Source organism: Silurus aristotelis (assembly GCF_946808225.1).
Source record: "Silurus aristotelis genome assembly, chromosome: 5".
Taxonomy (NCBI): Eukaryota; Metazoa; Chordata; class Actinopteri; order Siluriformes; family Siluridae; genus Silurus; species Silurus aristotelis.
Genome location: NC_139578.1, coordinates 22,147,469 through 22,167,883, shown reverse-complemented (window position 1 = coordinate 22,167,883; position 20,415 = coordinate 22,147,469). Strand labels below are relative to the sequence as shown.

The window sequence follows — 20,415 nt, the reverse complement described above, 5'->3', positions numbered from 1 at the left end:
CCGATTCTCACGACGCAGTAAAAAAACCGGCGACCCCTGAGCCGGATCTTCATTATCGAGAAGAGGGTGAAGTCCGCAGAAGACAAAATCTGGTGGATCAAGTGAGATCATGCGGATCGATCATGCACAAGTCGCCAAACGGGTTTCGATATTTTCCGGGGGGTCGAACTCGTCTAAGTTTTTTCCGATCCTTCGTGATCTTCCAGTGACGGCAGACTCACCCATTTTAATACATTATATCACGTTTGCTCTTTGTCGTGTACGTGATGAAATCGAAACGTGGTCAGATTAGCACCAGATAGCTACGTAAGCCATGTACATGTTTTTTTACGATTGGACATTCGGTGAAGAATTTGGTTGGCTAAATATAACTACATTTTATTTAAAGTATAGTATTCTCTCTTTGATCACCTACCAAGCTTAAAAAAAAAAAACGTGTCTGTGTGCGCGGCATATAACTGTGTCATCAGCTCTTGCGATATCTTGCACTGAAGCTGACACATGCGTGTGGGCTGAGGAAAACAACCTCACACTGGTGGCGTACATTCTGTTTTCCTTTAAGCTCAGCCTCCCAAACAAATTCACACACACATGCACACATGGGCACACACAAAAGAACAGCCGGTCACAGGACGACCGAGGATGGCATTAGTTTGTTTCCGTCTCAGGGCCCAGAAGGTGTCTGACGACATTTTCTCTTTTCTTGTTATGTCAACTCAGCATGACTCTGTCAGCTCCACTAATTATGTTTTCCTCTTTACTTTATCTACCTTTCTGCAGTTCTGTACAGCGGCTACTGAACAGATGCTATCAACAGATGTCTTCGTTGTAATCACGTTGGCGTTCTTATCAGGTTTTTTCTTTTTTTCCCCCTCCTTATAAGGATGGACAGGGTCATTGGACGATCAGGTTAAGATGACACCCTTGGCGTTTTTCTCTGAGCCGTGTCTGTACTGTACCGCATCGCTTCTGTCCCGCTGTGAGCAGAAATGCGGGCTGAAATATCTCCCTGTTTTCTACCTCATTCCTTGCTTGTCTTTCTCTCCCTCAGTCTGTTGCAGAATGGAGGGACCACAGTTTTCTTGTGTGTGTGTGTGTGTGTGTGTGTGTGTGTGTCAGGGGATGGTGTGTGCTGCATAGCTCAGCTCCTATGGGACTGTCAGTGCAAAAGAGATCCCCTTTCCGTGCTGCCTGTTTCTCTCTCTCTCTCTGTTGCAGCAAGCCAGCCTCTGTTGATGAGTGACATGATCTAGCTCTCTTTCTCTCTCTGTCTCTGTCTCTCTCTGTCTCTCTCTCTCTCTCTCTCTCTCTCTTTCTCTCTTTCTCTTACTCCTTCTCTCTGTGTCTCTGTTGCTATCCCTTTCTTGCTCTGTGTGGCCCCTGTGGCTTGCATTTCATTTTAATGTGGTGTCCCTCATGATTCAGTGTCTTTCTTTTTTCACTGTTCCCCCCCCTCCCCTCTCTCTCTCTCTCTCTCTCTCTCTCTCTCTCTCTCTCTCTCTCTCTCTCTCTCTCTCTCTCTCTCTCTCTTCTATAAGCAATAAAGCAGACCTGTTCATTCTCCAACAGGAGTTTGTGGTCAATCCCAAGGCCTTGTCTCTGGAAGAGCTTTACGGCCACTTTGATCTCTCCCTCTGCGAATGGACCGATGGCATTCTTTCCACCACCATGCGCCAAATGTGCACAGGTTACCATGCCAAGCTGTGAAGTTGAAACAGTTCTTTGTTTTTGCTTCTTTTTTTTTTTTTTGATGTTTGCAAACCAGCCCAGCCAATCACGCACTTTTGTTCGCCTATTTGAGCGCAATCTATATACTTTGCTCCATTTACGTCTTTTGTTGTCATACTGCTTTCTTTCTTTTTTTTTTCTTTGAAAGGTTTTTTTTGTGTGTGTGTCTTGTTACTGTGCAGGTCTCGGTGTGGAGGAATTTTATGTTTGAGTGGTGTAATCAGGCATCGCAGGGCCTCAATATGTTTAGCATCTGTTGCTGTTCATCTCTGTTTGTTTATTTTCCCCTCCTCGCTGCTTGGAGAAGGGAGATCATCCAAAGCAGAAATGACAGTTGCTTTAGCTGTGTGTGACAGGTTTGATGTTACATGCTTAACCAGTGTGTGTGTGTGTGTGTGTGTGTGTGTGTGTGTGTGTGTGTGTGTGTGTGTGTGAGTGAGGGGAAAGTCTCTGTATGTATAAGAAACAAGAGACAGAGAGATTGTGCTGTGCTGAGGTGGTTGTTGTGTGGTCAGTAAATGAGCCACACATGGTCAGATGAAAAGAAAGGAAGAAAGCTATAAATCCACCAGAACATTTTCCACAACTTTGTGTGAAAAAAATAAAAAGAGAAGGAAAGACAGTCAGAATTAAAGATATCAAGTCATGCTTATAAATCAATTTTTTTTTACATGTGTAATAGTCTTTCTCTCTCTCTTTCAATCTGGTTTGATCATTTACTCTGCGATGATTCACATTGTTTGTTTGCTTTATTTCCTATCCGTCTCACTGACGTCGCCGAGCTCAGACGAGAAGCCGGATGAGAAATGGATCGTATTTGACGGTCCAGTGGATACTTTATGGATCGAAAGCATGAACTCAGTGATGGACGACAATAAAGTCCTCACACTTATTAACGGAGAGAGAATTTCCATGCCCGAACAGGTATGAAATTACATATCAAACTATCACACTATGTCTGACTTGTCAAAAAAGTAACCACAAATTCGAGCACTTTATATCAAAGTCAGTCCTCCAATCCCCCACAACCCCACCCACCCCAGCCAAACTTTTCAGTACTGGAGCAGTACCAAAAAAAAAGTAATTCGGGTTACTTTCACTTTCATGCACATATAGTATCGATGCACAATTAGACCTTCTTGAATGCATAGTTTAGACATAATCGTAAATTCTTCCCAAATGTAGTCTCATTACTAAAAGACAAAATCATACAAATTTGTAATGCGTTAGAGTGCAAATGTGAAGTGGGGAATGCATAACATACTTTGCTTAACGGTTTACTAACTGACTTAACATTTGCCCTTAGATTTCAACTATGTGTATTTTGCATCATGTTTTGTCAGTATGGGATTTTCTGTGGAATAATATCACATTGTTGATTATACAAATGTGGTAAAGATTCGATTCAAAATGTCAGTCATTTTCTACACATCTCTTAAATATTTCACTAAACAGAATGACTGAATTCCTCATTCTGTGTGTGTGTGTGTGTGTGTGTGTGTGTGTGTGTGTGTGTGTATGTGTGTGTGTGTGTGTGTGTGTGTGTGTGTGTGTGTGTAGGTGTCCTTGTTGTTTGAGGTGGAGGATCTGGCAGTAGCATCTCCAGCAACAGTGTCACGCTGTGGAATGGTGTATAATGATTACACAGACCTTGGATGGCAGCCCTATGTTCAGTCTTGGATAGACAAGCGGCAGAAGGTTATTAGCGACGCCATCTCTTTGTTTTCTTCATCAATTTGTCTTGTGGCTAATAGCTATATGATAACGGTCCCATTCCGTATGCGCAACCTTTTCCTGCTCTTGTTAATCCTGTCTCTCACATTCCGTAGGTAGAGGCAGATCATCTGAAGCGCCTGTTTGACAGATACATTGAAAAGACTATAAGCTTCAGGAAGACTCACTGTAAGGAGCTGGTACCGATCACAGAGCTAAACGGAGTTGCCTCTCTCTGCAGACTCTATGACTCCTTGGCCAGTCCTGAAAATGGGGTGAGGTCATTGCACCTGTATGCGTTCCTTTTTATTATTACAATTCTGATTAAAAGAAAACATCGGAGTTAAATAAACAGGTACTATCAATAAAGTGTCCTGCTCCAGTTTTGTGCATCCTTATAACTGAGGCCAATGCGATTCGCATCTCGATGCATAGCCAACAATACGATACTTCAAAGATACATGGGAAGCAGCTACCGGTGCAATTCCAATGCAATTTGAGGCAATGGAAAAAATATATATGATTAATAATAACATGATAATTTAATATGGTACAGATAGTTTTTATTCCTTTGGTTCAGACAGACAGCAAATCATAAAGATACTTAAGTGCCTTTTGACTTCCAGAGTCAAAAAAACAAACAAAAAAGCTGAAATAAATCCAGACTCTCTTTCCCTGTTCTGTCTCTAGGAAGATGCAGCTCTACCTCTGCCATGTTAATCTTTATTTTGTGTGACTCTCAGGACACACCTCCGTAGTGTTGTGTGCATATTCACGTAGAACCCGAGAGAACGTCACTTTCTAAATAATAAAATTTTAACGCATCCACTAACAATAAATAAATCGTTTCTTTTACAGATGCAGATTTGTTAGCGATGCGTTGCGATGCAAGCACCAAATATCCAATGCACATTTCTTTTAATCAATGCATCACGTCATTAACTTTCGTGCGGATGCACCAATCTTACCATCCCTAATATAAAGGTGTAGTATAACAAGCGTGTTATTTTAAATAAAGGTAATTCTGTCTATATACATTTACTGCAATAGCAGTTACAACTGAGAAGTTGAGGGGAAAAGGGCCTTGTTTAAAAGCCCAGCAGGAGCAGCATGGAGGTGCTAATCCAATCAGTAGTTCCACATCTTAACCACTAAGCAAGCACTTCCCATACAGGCTTCTGTTTCCATTTTCTTGATTAAGCGTCTGTCAAACTACTTCTCCTCTTTGCAAACGGCTTTGACATACCACCTTGACTGCTGGCTCTTGGACCCCCATTGCATGCTAGTGATTGATTGTGAATTAACATTTTTGTAGTTTTAGTTCAGCTACTGTAGATATGCCAAATGTCACAGTGGAGATTTAAATCCCAGACTTGTAGACAGGCTTATTTTCCCGACCACACCAAAGGAACTTTTATTGGCGTATAATATAGTAGCATGAGATTTGGCTTTTTGTCGTATTGGGTCTTTTGATTTTCTATCTTATGAATAAAGATTGCTGCCCCTTGCTGGTGTTGAAAGTTCTATCTATCTATCTATCTATCTATCTATCTATCTATCTATCTATCTATCTATCTATCTATCTATCTATCTATCTATCTATCTATCTATCTATCTATCTATCTATCTATCTATCTATCTATCTATCTATCTATCTATCTATCTATCTATCTATCTATCTATCTATCTATCTATCTATCTATCTATCTATCTATCTTCACAATTTCCTCTTCTTCTCCAGCTGAACCCAGCTGACAGCGAGAACTATGGACGCATAATAGAGCTTTGGTTCGTCTTCAGCTTGATCTGGTCCATTTGTGCATCGGTGGACGAGGATGGACGTAAGAAAATGGATAACTTCCTACGAGAGATGGAGGGCACCTTTCCTAACAAGGTTTTTGTTTTGTTTCGTTTTTTTTAAATATGCTTACACCAGAAATGTACTCATAAGAAAGTGCATTCCTGAGTATATTAATAATGAAATATCTTTACTATTAATAGAGAACTTACTGCTGAAATCCTAATTTATCAATACTTTGAACAGGACACTGTCTATGAATACTACGTTGACACTAAGAGCAAAACGTGGTCATCATTTGAGGAAAAGCTGCCCAAAGGTTGGCGTTATAACTCCAAGTAAGTGGCTGTATGACCTTGTGCTTCTTTGTGTTTCCAAGCCCATGAGGCACCGCCACCTGCACACTCCCTCCGTGGCTACCTGCCCAGGCTTATGAGTCATCTGCTCTGTTCATATACTGTGTTTCTTAATTACTTGGTCTCTCTCTTTCTCTCTCTCTCTCTCTCTTTTCCTCCCTCCACTCACTTCTGCTTTTATGTCTTTTTTCTTGCTTCATCACCCACCGTCCTTTTGGCTCTTCACTCTGTGTCCTATACTTTGTTCACTGCCAATTTAAAAAAAAAGCTTTTCCATCCATCTACTTGCTCTTTCTGACTTATTATATCTTTTAAATTTCAGCCCCTGTCAATCTGAACTTTTTCACCCCCAGTGCCCGATTCTCCTCCAGTCCACATTCTCGGCTCCATTGTCTACCCATACCACCAGCTCTACTCTTTTCTCACATTTTTTTTCCTCGATTTTTTTTAACCATCTTTACTTTTTCCTCAACATTTCTGTTCTTCTCTTTCTACCTTTCAAAATGTTTTTGGGGAGCTTCTGCTCCATATTCATCTCTTATACTAAGTGTTCCAACTTCCATCTCTCTAGGGCTTTTCTCTGTTTAAGACAGGACTTTCATGAGAGGAAATGTAGCAAGAAACAACCAGATAGAAATAACCCCCCGCCACCCCTCTCTCTTTCTCATTCTCTCTCACACTTTTTTCATTTCTTCTCTTTTACTTTGCAGTGCTCCATTTAATAAGATCATGGTTCCCACTGTGGACACGGTGCGATATAATTTCCTGGTGAACGCTCTAATTTGTGGCCAGTACCCAGTGTTGCTGACGGGTCCTGTGGGAACAGGAAAGACCTCAGTGGCCCAGAGCGTACTACAAGGCCTGGATTCATCCAAATGGACCATGCTTACAATCAATATGTCCTCTCAGGTACTCACCAGCAATGGAAATTCACTCCTTCATCTTTTTTTCATTCATTCAACCTAAAAGCACATGAGCACCACAGCAATGAAATAGGTGACCGTTTGTCCGGACATCGTTTACCATGCGACAGAATCCTGCGTACTGGCGTTGCCTTTGTCTCAAACAATTCTCAACCTGTCCCACTCAAAAACCATTTCCCACCTCACCTCAGAGACGGGTCTGTACTTTCGAAAGATAGTGGATGTCAAATTGGGCTCTGTGTATTCTCCCTGTCCTCCACTCCTGCAGCTGCAATTAGCCGAGTCAGCTATTCATTACAGCCCAGGCTGAAGGCAGCACTTATGGCAGCTTGTATCCAAGAGGAACATCGTATCATCCCCACCATCATCCCCAATTTGAGCCATCATCGTCGTTTATTGTTATTAATTATACCCTACCAGTCTCTGCTCACTTTTGTCGAGCTCCTGTGCAAGGGTGGCTAGGGGAAACAGTGCTGTCTCTTAAAGATCACTGATAGGATATATTTCTTTTTATTCACACCAGATCGATGTGCATTATTGTAATAAATGTCTTGTGGTAGATTGTTTATGTAGAATTACCAATAGTTATAAATATAAATACAACACAATAATAAGTAGAAGTGGGGCTGATTTCTTTCCTGGCAGTGACATGTGATTACACAATGCCAAATAGGCATTGTGAGCATTTTGCTTGATATTCTTCAATCCATTTTGCTGATGCATCCATAGGTGATCAGTAGGGATTGAGAAGGCAGATGCGAAATAGTTTCCAGCATTCATGTAGTATAAAATCATTAAGTTCAGTTGGTGTCATATACATAAACTCGAAACTGAAATACTCTGTTTACCTGCGTATAACTGTGTGTAATAGTTTGCCTCACATCGTCCTTAGCGTTGTATTAAGACCTCACGATTAAATGAATTGCTCAACCATAGTTTCAGTGTCAAGCTGCTGATTAATTTAACTGTAGCTGCATCTTTTCTCACCTCCTATTTCTGTTCTCTCATGGCCACCTAGTCCTCCTAGCCTAACTCTTTGTGATCCCCTCATAGACCACCTCGAACAACGTGCAGGCAATCATAGAATCCCGAGTGGAGAAACGCACTAAAGGGGTGTATGTACCTATCGGAGGGAAGAAGATGGTGGCTTTCCTGGATGATCTAAACATGCCAGCAGTGGACGACTTCGGTTCTCAGGCTCCTCTGGAGTTGCTTCGACTTTGGATTGACTATGGCTTCTGGTACGACAGGCAGAAACAGATGCAAAAATGTGTCAAGGTAAGAGAGTGGCGAGTGTTGATGTATGGGGGAGAGAAATCGAACGGATTATGTGTATTTGCTTATTTGGTTGCTCCTAAAGCATTTAGTACTTCATGTATATGTAATTCATTTATTATTGAATCATAATCATTATAAACAGATTTGTCTTCGATTTCTGGTGCGATCAATTTCAAACTCCTGGTGTTGAATCATTTTTACCACAAAACCGCAGGACAGATGTGAAATGATCACATCGGTGGAAAGTAATGAAGTCCCTGTAATTGGTTACTGTACAAAAGTAGCTTTTTCACACATCTCAAGTTAAAATTGTATTTGTCATATACACATACTGTACATACAGAGTACAAAATGCTGTGAAATGCTTTATACGACTGTCTAATATTTAAGGATGAAAAAAGAAAATCTAATATAAGGATAAAAAATAAAGTAGATGAATAAAAAAAAGGATAGGGTATAGAAAATATATGTATTTATGTATCTCTATTTTACTTTTATTTCCATTCGGGGAGACTTTTGCTTTAACTTCACTACATTTCAAAGTCAATTATCGTAATACGTCTTAATACGTTTAGCAAAATCTGTCGTTCCTTTTTAATTACGAGCAAATAGAAAGGTAACTGTCCAAACACGCAGCAAGCCACCAATCAGTGTAGAGCACGCCCTCCGTTCTGAATTTGTTTTTGTTGCCGTAATAAATGATAGAAGAAACTCCTGACTCGAACTTGCCACGTGACTTTTTTTGCGCTTTTTTTTTTTTTTTAAGTAGTTGAAAAGAACGTTTTGGGCTCATGATAATTGTAATAGATTTCAATCAGTGTTTGACTCGTTAATATCATTCTATTAATAGATCAGCGTGTTTAGAGTAACATTAGAGTCTTTTCACATAAAAAGGTAATATAGGAACATTATAGCCATAATAAATCATAGTACATTAATACTAAAGTACATTTGAAGGCAAATACTTTTGTACTTTGTCTCAAGTGAAAGTTCAAGGAGCACTTTTTCTTTTACTGGAGTCATTTTCCTGAGTGTATCTCTACTTTAACTCAAGTGCATTTCTTATGTACTTCATCCACCACTGATAATTATGTAAGACACAAGTAAGAGGCCAGGTTATGGCTAAAAACAATTGGAAAACTGTGGAAAATGGAAAACTGGTTTTATTATTTAATTTCCATCTATTTTGCGAAATGAAAATTTACATCAGGACTGAAGGTACCATCTTTTTTATAGAGATTGTGAATTACCTTTCAGAGAATTGTTGTTTACTTGGTTTAGATCGGTAGGAAGCTGGAAAACAAAAGATCTATCATCTGGCTGGGGTCTTTAAAGACTCCTGACTCCATCTGTTCTTTTTTGTTCATCTGTTTCAGGACATGTTTCTGCTTTCCTCCATGGGGCCTCCTGGTGGAGGGAGGACTCACATCTCAGGCCGCCTGCAGAGCCGCTTCAATCTCATCAACATGACATTCCCGGCGGTGAGTAAGCCTCCACATGGAACTCCTCACTGACTCCTTTGATTTAATATAAAACAGGAAAAAAGCCCTAATTAATTTGTTCCTGTTCGCATAAAACGCACGGTTTTAAACCATTATACCAAACATAAAATGCTTTCTAATGCGAAATATGTTTTGTAATTGAGCCTGTGTGTGTCTTGTCCTTGCTGCCCCTTTGTTGATATTGTATTCTGCTCATTATCATTCTCGGTGTCTCTTGCTCTGGCAGAATTGCAACGAAAATGATGATAATTATAAGAGTAGGAACACTGGAGGCTCTCTGATTTTGGCAGAATGCATAAAAAGACTCCTGACTGACTGATTGCTGTTCAGTTCTGATTTTCCTCTTGCAATCTGAAAGCTCACTCAACTACACCCCCCTTCACCTCCTCCCACCCCTCTATACACACATACACACACACACACACACAATATGGTTAACATTTATTTTCATCAAATCTTTTCCTATTTGTCCCTGTGACTTATCATGCTCTGTTATAAGTATCATCTTGCTTGTTTTCCATCTGACTTCATTTTCTATTCCCTTACCTTATCTCCCACATCTATTTTTTTTCTTTATGTATTTTCTGATCGCCACCCTTAGCATCATCTCTCGTGCGCTGGTATCTTTCTACCACTTAAATGTGATCATGTCAGATCCAATGAATATTTTTATTTCATGTATTCCCCCCCTCCACACACACTTTTTCTGTCCTCTAGGAGTCTCAGATCAAGCGTATCTATGGAACAATGATAAACCAGAAACTGCAGGAGTTTGATGAAGAGGTTAAGCCTATAGGAAATATATTGACTCAAGCTACATTAGAGTTGTACTATGCCATCACTACTCGCTTTTTACCCACTCCTGCTAAAACACATTACCTCTTCAACCTCAGAGACATCTCCAAGGTGAAATACTAAATCCTTTAGAAGCTTACATTAATTTCAGACCTAAAGTTAACTGTTTGGGAGTTAATCATATACTTATCTTTGATTTGGGTGCATTAGGGACAAATGTTTTTTTAATCAGATTGAACGTTCTATTTTTTTTCCCCCTTCACATCAGGTATTTCAAGGTCTACTACGTTCTCATAGGGACTTTCATGACACCAAACAGAGCATCACACGCCTTTGGATGCACGAGTGCTTTAGGTTATTACATCATAATTTACACACAGCTGTACTCTCATGTGCCTACATTCAGCTGACCACTCATTGTGTCTGTGTAAAGGGTGTTTTCAGATCGGCTGGTGGATCAAGCAGATATGGAGGCATTTGTTGGGGTTTTGACCGAGAAACTGGGCTCCTTGTTTGATCTCACTTACCACAGTATCTGTCCCAACAAACAACCACCTATATTTGGTATGCACTTGCCCGATTTAGAATACTAGTATAACTATTGTAATATATAGTATATATATAATATAGTAATAAACACTGATCAGGCATAACATTATTACCACCTCCCCCTTTTGCTGCCAAAACAGTCCTGACCCTTCGAGAATTAACAGCATTAACTTCTTCAGCAGTTTGAGCTACAGGAGCTCGTCTGTTGGATCAGACCTCAAGGCCCAGCCTTCGCTCCCCACGTGACCCTGTCTCCGGTTCACCATTGTTCCTCCCTTGGACCATTTTTGATAGACACTGACCACTGACACCACACAAGACCTGCAGTTTGGGAGCAGCTCTGACCCAGTCGTCAAGACTTCACAATTTGGTCCTTGTCAAACTCACTCAAAACCTTACACTTGCCCATTTTTCCTGCTTCTAACACATCACCTTTAATGAAGAGATAATCAGTGTTATTCACTCACCAGTCATCATTTTTTCATGTCATAATGTTATGCCTGATCAGTGTAATATAATATTGCATATATAGTATAAATGGGTAGCGGCATAAAGAAATGTTTTTTAGCTGTCTTTAAAGGATATATTGATTTACCACTTGCTGTTTGCTATGATACGGCCAAGGAATAAACTAATATATTGCTGAAAACCGTAGACAAAAAATAATTGCTTTTAAAATCTGTTTAAGTTGTTTGTTTGCATGACTGGTGAGTTGATTCCTTGATTCATTCATAGTTTGACTTGACAGTGTTGCTCCTGTTTTTTGTTGGTGTTTTTTTCGTTTGTTTGTTTGTAGGAGATTTTCTGAAGGAGCCGCGTGTGTATGAGGATTTGCTGGACTTTAAAGCTCTGAAAAGATTTATAGAGTCTCAACTGGAGGACTATAACCTCACCCCCGGAGTTGTTCCAATGAATCTGGTGCTATTTAGAGATGCAATTGAGCATGGTCAGCTTGCATACAGTATCACAATTCATTAAAGCTGAAAGAAAAACTAGCATAATTATCACAAATCTATGCATATTTCATAGCATGAATAGTTTTATATATAGTAGTTTCTCTCAACCATTTTATTTGATTTGCAGGATATTTCAAGTATGTGCAGCTAATCCAGTCTATGAGTAGCTAGCCCAGTCTGTTATTAGCTTTCCAGTCTATGAGTACCTAGCCCAGTGTTTGAAAAACTAGACAAGTCAATGTATAGCAACTCCAATCTGTGAATAGCAAGCACATGTTTGAATAGCTAGTACAGTCAATGGTATCCCAATCTTTTATTATCTATCTCAGTCTATGAATAGCTACTGTATGCCAGTAAAGGATAGCTAGCCCAGTCTATGAATGGCTTGGTCAGTCCAGTCCATGCCCGAGTAGGCCAACCAAGTGTTATTTATTGCATGATTAACCAATTCAATGGCAATAAAAAAATGAATGTAACCTGGTCTTGTTGTCTTTAAGTAGCCAGGTCAATGCATGAATAGCAAATCCAGTTACTAGTCCAGTGCAGAGGTAATCAGACCAGGTTTTGTTCACTTCCCAGTCTAAATGGCTATGAATAGCTAGTTCAGTGTAGTCTAATATATGATTAACAATGGCAGTCCTGTCTATGAGTAGTAGCTAGTCCGGTGAATCCTGTAGCCAGTGCAATAGCAATCTAATACATGAACAGCCCCTAAGTACAAATTAGAACACAAATGTCCCATTTCTGGAACCAGTTCAAGCAAATATACAAGAGAGTAGAACCAAACTAGACACACCGGTCCAGGACAAAGTAAGAGTAGAGATCCCTTGTTACTTGAGTAATTGCCCTTCTCCATCACTCTGAAAAGGATGCAATTATATTACAAACCCCATAAGAGGGTAAACAATTATGCGTCCAGTCCCACAACACAGTGTGTAATCAGTCTGTGTCACTCAGCACCGGGTACACACTTGGCACAGCATGTACACATTCCACTGAATTAAGTTGTATATTAAACACAGGGGTATAGGATTTGACACATCAGCCTCGGCTCATTGCAGACCATTAAACCAATCAAATGCACTTGTCTTAATAGTCAGTACTGATTGATTATAAGATTAGTTTTTTTTTAGCTATTGTGCATGCTATTGTATGTCAATAAATTGAGTGCTAATTATTTGTGTTAGCATGTTGGGCTCTTATTAATGTCTGCGTTTTGTTTTTAGTGACAAGGGTGATACGTGTGATCAGTCAGCCAAGAGGAAATATGCTTTTGGTGGGAATTGGAGGATCTGGTAGGCAGAGTCTCACCAAACTGGCCACTTATATCTGTGACTACTTGTTGTTTCGTGTCGAAGTCACCAAGCAGTACCGTAAGCAGGAGTTCAGAGAGGGTAAGTTCCTGTAGCTACAGCAGATTCTTAGATTTCCTGACTTATTCTAAAAGATCGGTTCTGGTTTAAATGAGAACACAATGATTTTTTTTTTATGTTGATTTATTGTACATACAGTATTATATACAGCTTGCAGAGTGCAAGTCAGAGCATATACATAATCACCAATCAGAACAGCTCTTTGCACTATGGGTAATTGGAGAATGCTGTTAGGTAAAATGGTACTTGAGTGTATGATGTTTGAGTTTTCGGCTATAAGTTCACATGTACTGGCATAAAATGACAGGGCATGGTGTTATTGAAAGAATAATCACAGACAGTGTGGATTGACCACACCAGAGTTGTTATGGTTATGCCAGAACTGTTTGCCAAAAGATTGAACTTTTCTTTATTAGATAATGAAACATCACGTGCGTCAAACCTATCTTTTATTTGTATTGAAAGAAATGGCTGATGTTGAATATAGCTGTATGAAATGTTTGGAGTTCTTTTGTGTTACTTTTTTCTGTGTCTTGTAAACAGTTAAATATGTCATATGCAATAGAATGTATTGTATGCAATAGAACAGATGGTATTGATTAACACTTTTTAAGTGTTTTTTTTTAAGTTTTAAAGCATAATTAGTCCATACCTTCTGACCAGTCAGAATTAAGAATGAAAGCCATTTTTTTCTTCATACATTTTTTGCTATTGGATTTACTGTATGATGATACAATTTATTGATTTTATTTTGCTTTGTAACTTATTGTTCGCAATCTGCTTTTTACTTACGGAGGGTTTTATATTTCAGTCTTTCTAGTAAAGTCTGCCTAATCGGTGGTTATCTTTGCAACACTCTCAGGATATTTAAATGTATACGATTATATTAAATTTAAGACCAGACTTGACTTCTTTAAATGGGACAAACACATATACAAAAATTTGGTCAACTAGCTGGGGTTTCAAAACACATTTTAAAATAGGCAATTTGTTGATGTTTCTATATAACTGCTGTAAACATTAATGCTGCTGGGTCTTTTTACTAAATAGGTGGGACTTATTTTAAGGTTGAGTCTCCACCTACTATGTAACATCTAATATCTGTGAAGCAGTCTCCTGGTGTAGAAAATATATGATCCTGTGAAGAATAAATCAACAAATGTGCATACTGTTTCCTATATGAAATTCAGTTATTATATTATGATAAAGTAAACAAAGAGAACAAACACAACGATGAAATTAATGAAGTGTCAAGTCAAGTTTATTTCTATAGCGCTTTTTACAACAGACGTTGTCTCAAAGCAGCTTTACAGAATATAACAGTTAAGGTGAAAGGTGTGTATTCATCCCTGATGAGCAGCCATGGCGACTGTGGCAAGGAAAAACTCCCTTAGATGTTATAAGGTAGAAGCCTTGAGAGGAACCAGACTCAAAAGGGGAACCCATTCTCATTTGGGTGACATCAAGAGTTTGATTATAGTCTTTAAAGCAATACAGAACACTGGAGAGTAAGAACTAACATGAGCACAGGAATGTTAGATTATGAGTAATGTCTTATACAGTCATTTGAGGTTATGAATCCAGGAGCTACTGAGCAACTCATAAAATAGCTCAAATCATCATAGGTCCTACACCAGCTTGGTGTGTAAGACTCTTTTTGTAATTGAATAAATATAATTGATGTGTTTAATGCAGACATTAAGAAGCTGTACAGGCTTACTGGCGTGGACAACAAGCCTGCTGTTTTCCTGTTTAATGACACTCAGATTGTGGACGAGTCCTTTTTAGAGGACATCAACAACATCCTCAGTTCTGGAGAAGTGCCCAACCTGTACAAGCCGGATGAATTCGAGGAGGTTTGTCTGCTACTGGTTATACATGCAAGTGTGTTACTCTGTATATAGTTGTGTTAAGTGATAGCGTTGTTATATTTCTATGGCACAGATCCAGAGTGCTCTTAGTAAATCTGGAAGCAAGGACAATGTGTCTGAGACTCCAGACGCCATGTTCAACTACCTGATAGAGCGTGTGAGAAACAACCTCCACATAGTGCTGTGCATGAGTCCTGTCGGAGACGCTTTCAGGTACCTGCTTTTCTGCAACAGCAAGATACATATTGAGTTCATTACATAAACAGAGAAAATAAGAAAGTGCTGCTCCCTTTTATCCCAACCAGATACTGCTTTATGAAACGAATGCCTTAAATGCTTGAATCGAATTGGACCAAATTGATTGAATGGGTGAAACTCGGTCAGCATTTGCTGAGTAGCCTAGTCCTGAAACCAAATCACACACTTTACCTATAATGATGATAATAAACACTGAAATGATTTTTGCGGGTCCAATTTTGGTCAAGGCTATAGTTTTCTAATTCAGTGCTACATTCAGAGAGAACTCAAAGAGAGCCCTGCAGCCATCTTATTATTTCATTTTTATGAGTTTCACAGTGCAGAAATCAGTGCACTGATATTCAGTCTGACTGGGAGAGTTAGTCTCCGACAAAGTGAAAGCAATTTACTGAGCCAGACAAAGAATCACTTCCACCTCACCTGTCATCCTGAGATCTTCATCAATAGTCAGCATGAGTGCAAGGAGTTGCCCGGTCCTGACCTTCCTTTCTAGTATTCTCATTACTTACTGCCTTCACTTGGGTTTCATATTCATCAAAAACTCTCTATCTGTCTCTCTTTCTCTCTTATTATTCTCTTGTGCTCCCTCTTCTCCTCTCCCTCTTTAATCAGCGATTTGCATCCCTTGTCAGCATAACGAGGTGGCTTGTGTCAAGTGACCCAGGGGTCACACCTAATTAAAAATGACAGCATCTGAATCAAGCTGTGGGCTCAGGCCGAATGGCCTTATTTGTAATTGGTGGGTTTATTACCATGGTAGCACTTTAATGGCAACTACTGGCCCAAAAGGCAGCATAATCATGCATGACAAATCAGCAAACGAACACTGGATGACCTGTGAGTGGACCAGGGAATGTAGGCTGTGTGTATGAAAGAAAATTATGTAAAATTTGTTAATAACCAACCCAGTCTTCTCTCTTGGTAACTGTTAAGGCATCTAAAAGAAGAATTAGGTACAGCTACTGTAGTAAGCCATATAACACCACTGCTTTTCTTCCTTTTAACTCAATGTTTGTGTGTGTAGGAATTGCATTCGTCAATACCCAGCATTAGTAAACTGCACTACTATAGACTGGTTCTCTGAGTGGCCACAAGATGCTTTATTAGATGTGGCTGAGAGATATTTGGATGGGCTCACCTTGGGGAATGAAGAAGTGGTAAAGCGCACACACACGCACAGGCACACACACACACAGGCACACCAAGATACTATTGCACAACTGTTAAAACTATTTATAACATATGCACTCACCATCCACTTAGAAATACCAGTACACCAGCACGTTCAAGCAATTATCTAATCGGCCAATTATGTGGCAGCAGCACAATGCAATACATTATGCAAATACAGGTCAAGAGCCTCAGCTTTACATCAAACATCAGACCGGATGATTTGAAAATGGAAAAATGTTTAAAGAAATGTTTGTTTTTTTTCTACACTACTATTGGCTCATGATATTTGTTAGTCTGGTAAAATATTATCTTGGGTTTGAAGGTGCCACAGCAGTCACACAGACATTATTTAGAAAGTATTGTTTTATTTGTATAACATTTTTAACAAAGGTTTCCACACCAATCATGCATAACATTATGACATTATGACCGGTGAAGTGAAAAACACTGATTAACTCTCTATCATCAGCTAAAGATGTTGAGGTTTTTTGGAAGTGATGAGGATGGACAGGATTAGAAACGAGTTAATTAGAGGGACAGAGCATGTAGGACGTTTTGGAGACAAGGTGAGGGAGGCGAGATTGAGATGGTTTGGACATGTGCAGAGAAGGGACATGGGATATATCGGTAGGAGAATGCTGAGGATGGGGCCACCAGGAAGGAGGAAAAGAGGAAGACCAAGGAGGAGGTTTATGGATGTGGTGAGGGAAGACATGCAGGTAGTTGGTTTGAAAGAGGCAGATGTAGAGGACAGGGGGGTATGGAGACGGATGATCCGCTGTGGCGACCCCTAATGGAAGCAGCTGAAAGAAGATGAAGAAGATGAAGATAGCACCTAAGCTTTTTAACTTGACTTACAAGTCAGTGGGAGGATTTGAGAGAGTTTGGCAATGCCCAAATTGGGGGGACCAACACAATATTAGGCAGGTGGTCATAATGTTATTCCTGGTCAGTGGCCATATATTTATGCCTGATCACAAATTACCTGATTACAAATATCATCATGAATTAGTCCCTATAAGTTTGTTATAGAGCAGATCTTCATAATAAAATGTTATAACAGCTGCCATTCTGAGAATCTGATACATTCGAACAGATGTATTAGTTGAACTAATATCAGTTATATTCCTGATCTTTAGATCCAGAAGAAAGTCTCTTGTATCTTTGTGACCATGCACCAGTCAGTAGTGCAGTATTCTCAGAGGATGAAGCTGGAGCTCAGGAGGCACAACTATGTCACACCCACCAACTACCTTGAACTAGTGTCCGGATATAAAAAGTATTTATTCTTCTATTATTTGAAAAATAATAAGTAATAATGGAGAGATTTTAATAAAGAGGCTATTACTCTTTGTTTTAGAAATCAGCACATTTCAGGAATCTTTTGGATCCAATATTTTTCTGCAATTTCTCTCACTGTCCGTGTCTCTCACACACCCTCGTACACACTCTATTAGGTTGTTGGCTGAGAAGCGCAGCGAGTTCGGTGAGCAGGTGTCTAAACTGAGGAACGGTTTGTTTAAGATTGATGAGACTCGTAGTAAAGTGGAGGCCATGTCAGTTGAACTGGAAGACGCCAAGAAAAGAGTGGCCGAGTTCCAGGAGCAGTGCGAGGAATACCTGGTTGTTATTGTACAACAGAAGAGAGAAGCAGATGAACAGCAAAAGGTGATTGGCATATAGAAATGTATTATGTGTGTGATTACAGTCATGGAGACATATTTATACTTGCTCATTCAGTAATGATTCTTTTCTTGTGCGCTTGTTTTCTGAACCTGAAATAAATAGGTGGATTTGTGTATGTTTAGATGAACCTTCTGGTGTATTTGTGTGTGTGTGTGTGTGTGTGTGTGTGTGTGTGTGTGTGTGTGTGTGTGTGTGTGTGTGTGTGTGTGTGTGTAGGCTGTTAGTGCTCACAGTGAGAAGATTGCAGCAGAAGAGATAAAGTGCAAGGCGATGGCCGATAACGCTCAGAGAGATCTTGATGAAGCCCTACCTGCTCTAGAGGAGGCCATGAAGGTCGGCTCAGTTTTATTCTGCTTAACACAAGCTGAACATCTCCTTACAAAGTTCAGCTTTTGTTGCTCTTTGCTGTCAAGAACCTGGGAAACATTTTGCATGATTCGCATTTCTACACAAATGGATCATTAAATGTTATTAGATCAATGATGAAATGATTAAAAGATGAGTTTGGGCTTAAGAAACAGCACATTGGATTGTAGCACAGCTTTAATTACAGAAATGGGAGCAGTAGTCCTACTAAAAACGTGGATACATTTAAATGAACACTCATCACTTAATTTAATAGAAGCACCTCTAACTTTGCTAATGATTTCTTTGTCCAGTCAGCCAATCATGTGGCAGTAGTGCAGTACATAAAATCATACAGATATCAGTCAAAAGCTTTATTTAATAGTGAAATTTAGAATTTCACTGGCATATTTCATGGTGTTAAATAGGATGGTCTTTCTTTTTGGAAAAAGTCAGTCGGGGTGGCGGGACACTATCCTGTTTTGGTGAGTCTGTGCACAATGTAGCCTTAGATTCAGGTTCTTGGCTCAGAAAACTGGAACATGACATGGTCTCCTGCTATTTTATTTTATCCACCCTGGAGAATCTGAGATGCTTTAATGCACACAATGGTATATAATGAATAGACTTTTTTTAGTTACAATAGAGTTCTGTGAGCTCAAAACAGTCCATTTTCCTCTCACTTTTATTATCAACAAGTTGTTTTTGTGTGGATGTTTTTTCTTTTTTTTTTTCTTCTTTTTTTTTACTTTTCTCTGAAATGGTAAAACAGGAGGTCAGCCGGTTCTAAAATACCCATACACATATCTGGTATAGCAACCATGCCATGGTGAAAGTCACTGAGATCAAATGAACTGAAGCTTTTAGCCTGTTTCTGCTTGAATGCTGACTGGTTAATTACATAAATGAACAGGGTACTTGTGTGTTATTCAATTTTTTGGAAGTATTGCATGGCAGTTTGTAGATATGAATGAAATTAGTGTGTAGATATTGCAGTTACTGCCAGCAGCCTAACTTATTTATACGCTGCCTGTGTAGATCCTACATCCTATATATTTTCTCCTCTGCTGTGCAGGCCTTGGAGTCTCTGAACAAAAAGGATATGACTGAGATCAAGTCTTATGGTCGACCCCCAGCACTGGTAGAGACCGTGATGCAGGCAGTCATGATTTTGAGGGGATGTGAACCCACGTGGGCTGAGGCTAAGAGACAGCTTGGTAAGAGGCAGAGAAAAAGAGTATATTTACTGGATGATGATTGGATTTTGGAGAGACCAGGAAACAAAGCGATTAGTAGAAGATTTAAATATTACTTAATGAAACTCATTATAATAGAGAGGTAAAAAAAAATTTAAGTAAGAGAGCTGAACAATATATATATTATACAGAATAATAAGCATTGGAAAGAAAGTACATTTCAATTATTTTAAGACAACCTCTGTATTGTCATTCTCCACTATCTGTGTGTGATAGGTGAAGCCAACTTTATTAAACAACTAGTGCACTTTGACAAGGATAACATATCAGACCGCGTGCTGAAGAAGATCGGCCAGTACTGCACACAGCCTGACTTTCAACCTGATATTATTGGCAGAGTCTCTCTGGCAGCCAAATCTCTCTGCATGTGGGTCAGAGCCATGGAGGTAAGACCCACTACTCACACACACACACACACACACACACACACACACACACACACACACACACACACACACACACACAATTAGTTCATTACACACCAAATATGTATAATTTGTATACCTTAATGTCGACTCTCCTTTATATTTAAATTATTTTTTCTTTGCATACCCATGTGTCCATGCTGTGTGCATATGTTTATGTGTTTTTCTCAGGTATATGGTCGCGTCTACCGGGTGGTGGAGCCGAAGCGCGAAAGGCTGCATGGAGCCATGACTCAGTTGGCAGAGAAACAGACTTCACTGGCTGAGGCCCAGACCAAACTCCGAGAGGTCAGTGCAGGTGTAGTTTCACTATAGGATCTAGCAGCCAAATCGCTTTCAAATTTGCATGTGAACTTTTAGTGGCTTAGCATTCGCCTGTACGCTTGTGACGAGACCACAAAGAACGACAGCATTACTTTATATCATAGAT

General features: G+C 39.6%; 1 protein-coding gene across 1 annotated transcript in view; it reads left to right on the top strand.

The window, feature by feature from the left end:
- dnah2 (dynein, axonemal, heavy chain 2) overlaps positions 1-20,415 on the top strand; it is a 149,480-nt gene that overhangs the window by 98,236 nt on the left and 30,829 nt on the right. The window contains exons 44-65 of the mRNA XM_083541395.1: positions 2,516-2,652; positions 3,289-3,426; positions 3,558-3,716; positions 5,183-5,335; positions 5,486-5,577; positions 6,306-6,504; positions 7,572-7,796; positions 9,173-9,277; positions 10,016-10,204; positions 10,362-10,447; positions 10,527-10,657; positions 11,439-11,588; positions 12,825-12,992; positions 14,667-14,827; positions 14,916-15,055; positions 16,125-16,257; positions 17,413-17,552; positions 17,731-17,941; positions 18,176-18,292; positions 19,380-19,521; positions 19,777-19,946; positions 20,157-20,273. Coding sequence (XP_083397521.1) covers positions 2,516-2,652; positions 3,289-3,426; positions 3,558-3,716; positions 5,183-5,335; positions 5,486-5,577; positions 6,306-6,504; positions 7,572-7,796; positions 9,173-9,277; positions 10,016-10,204; positions 10,362-10,447; positions 10,527-10,657; positions 11,439-11,588; positions 12,825-12,992; positions 14,667-14,827; positions 14,916-15,055; positions 16,125-16,257; positions 17,413-17,552; positions 17,731-17,941; positions 18,176-18,292; positions 19,380-19,521; positions 19,777-19,946; positions 20,157-20,273 — 3,263 coding nt within the window. The remainder of the gene's footprint in view (positions 1-2,515; positions 2,653-3,288; positions 3,427-3,557; positions 3,717-5,182; positions 5,336-5,485; positions 5,578-6,305; positions 6,505-7,571; positions 7,797-9,172; positions 9,278-10,015; positions 10,205-10,361; positions 10,448-10,526; positions 10,658-11,438; positions 11,589-12,824; positions 12,993-14,666; positions 14,828-14,915; positions 15,056-16,124; positions 16,258-17,412; positions 17,553-17,730; positions 17,942-18,175; positions 18,293-19,379; positions 19,522-19,776; positions 19,947-20,156; positions 20,274-20,415) is intronic.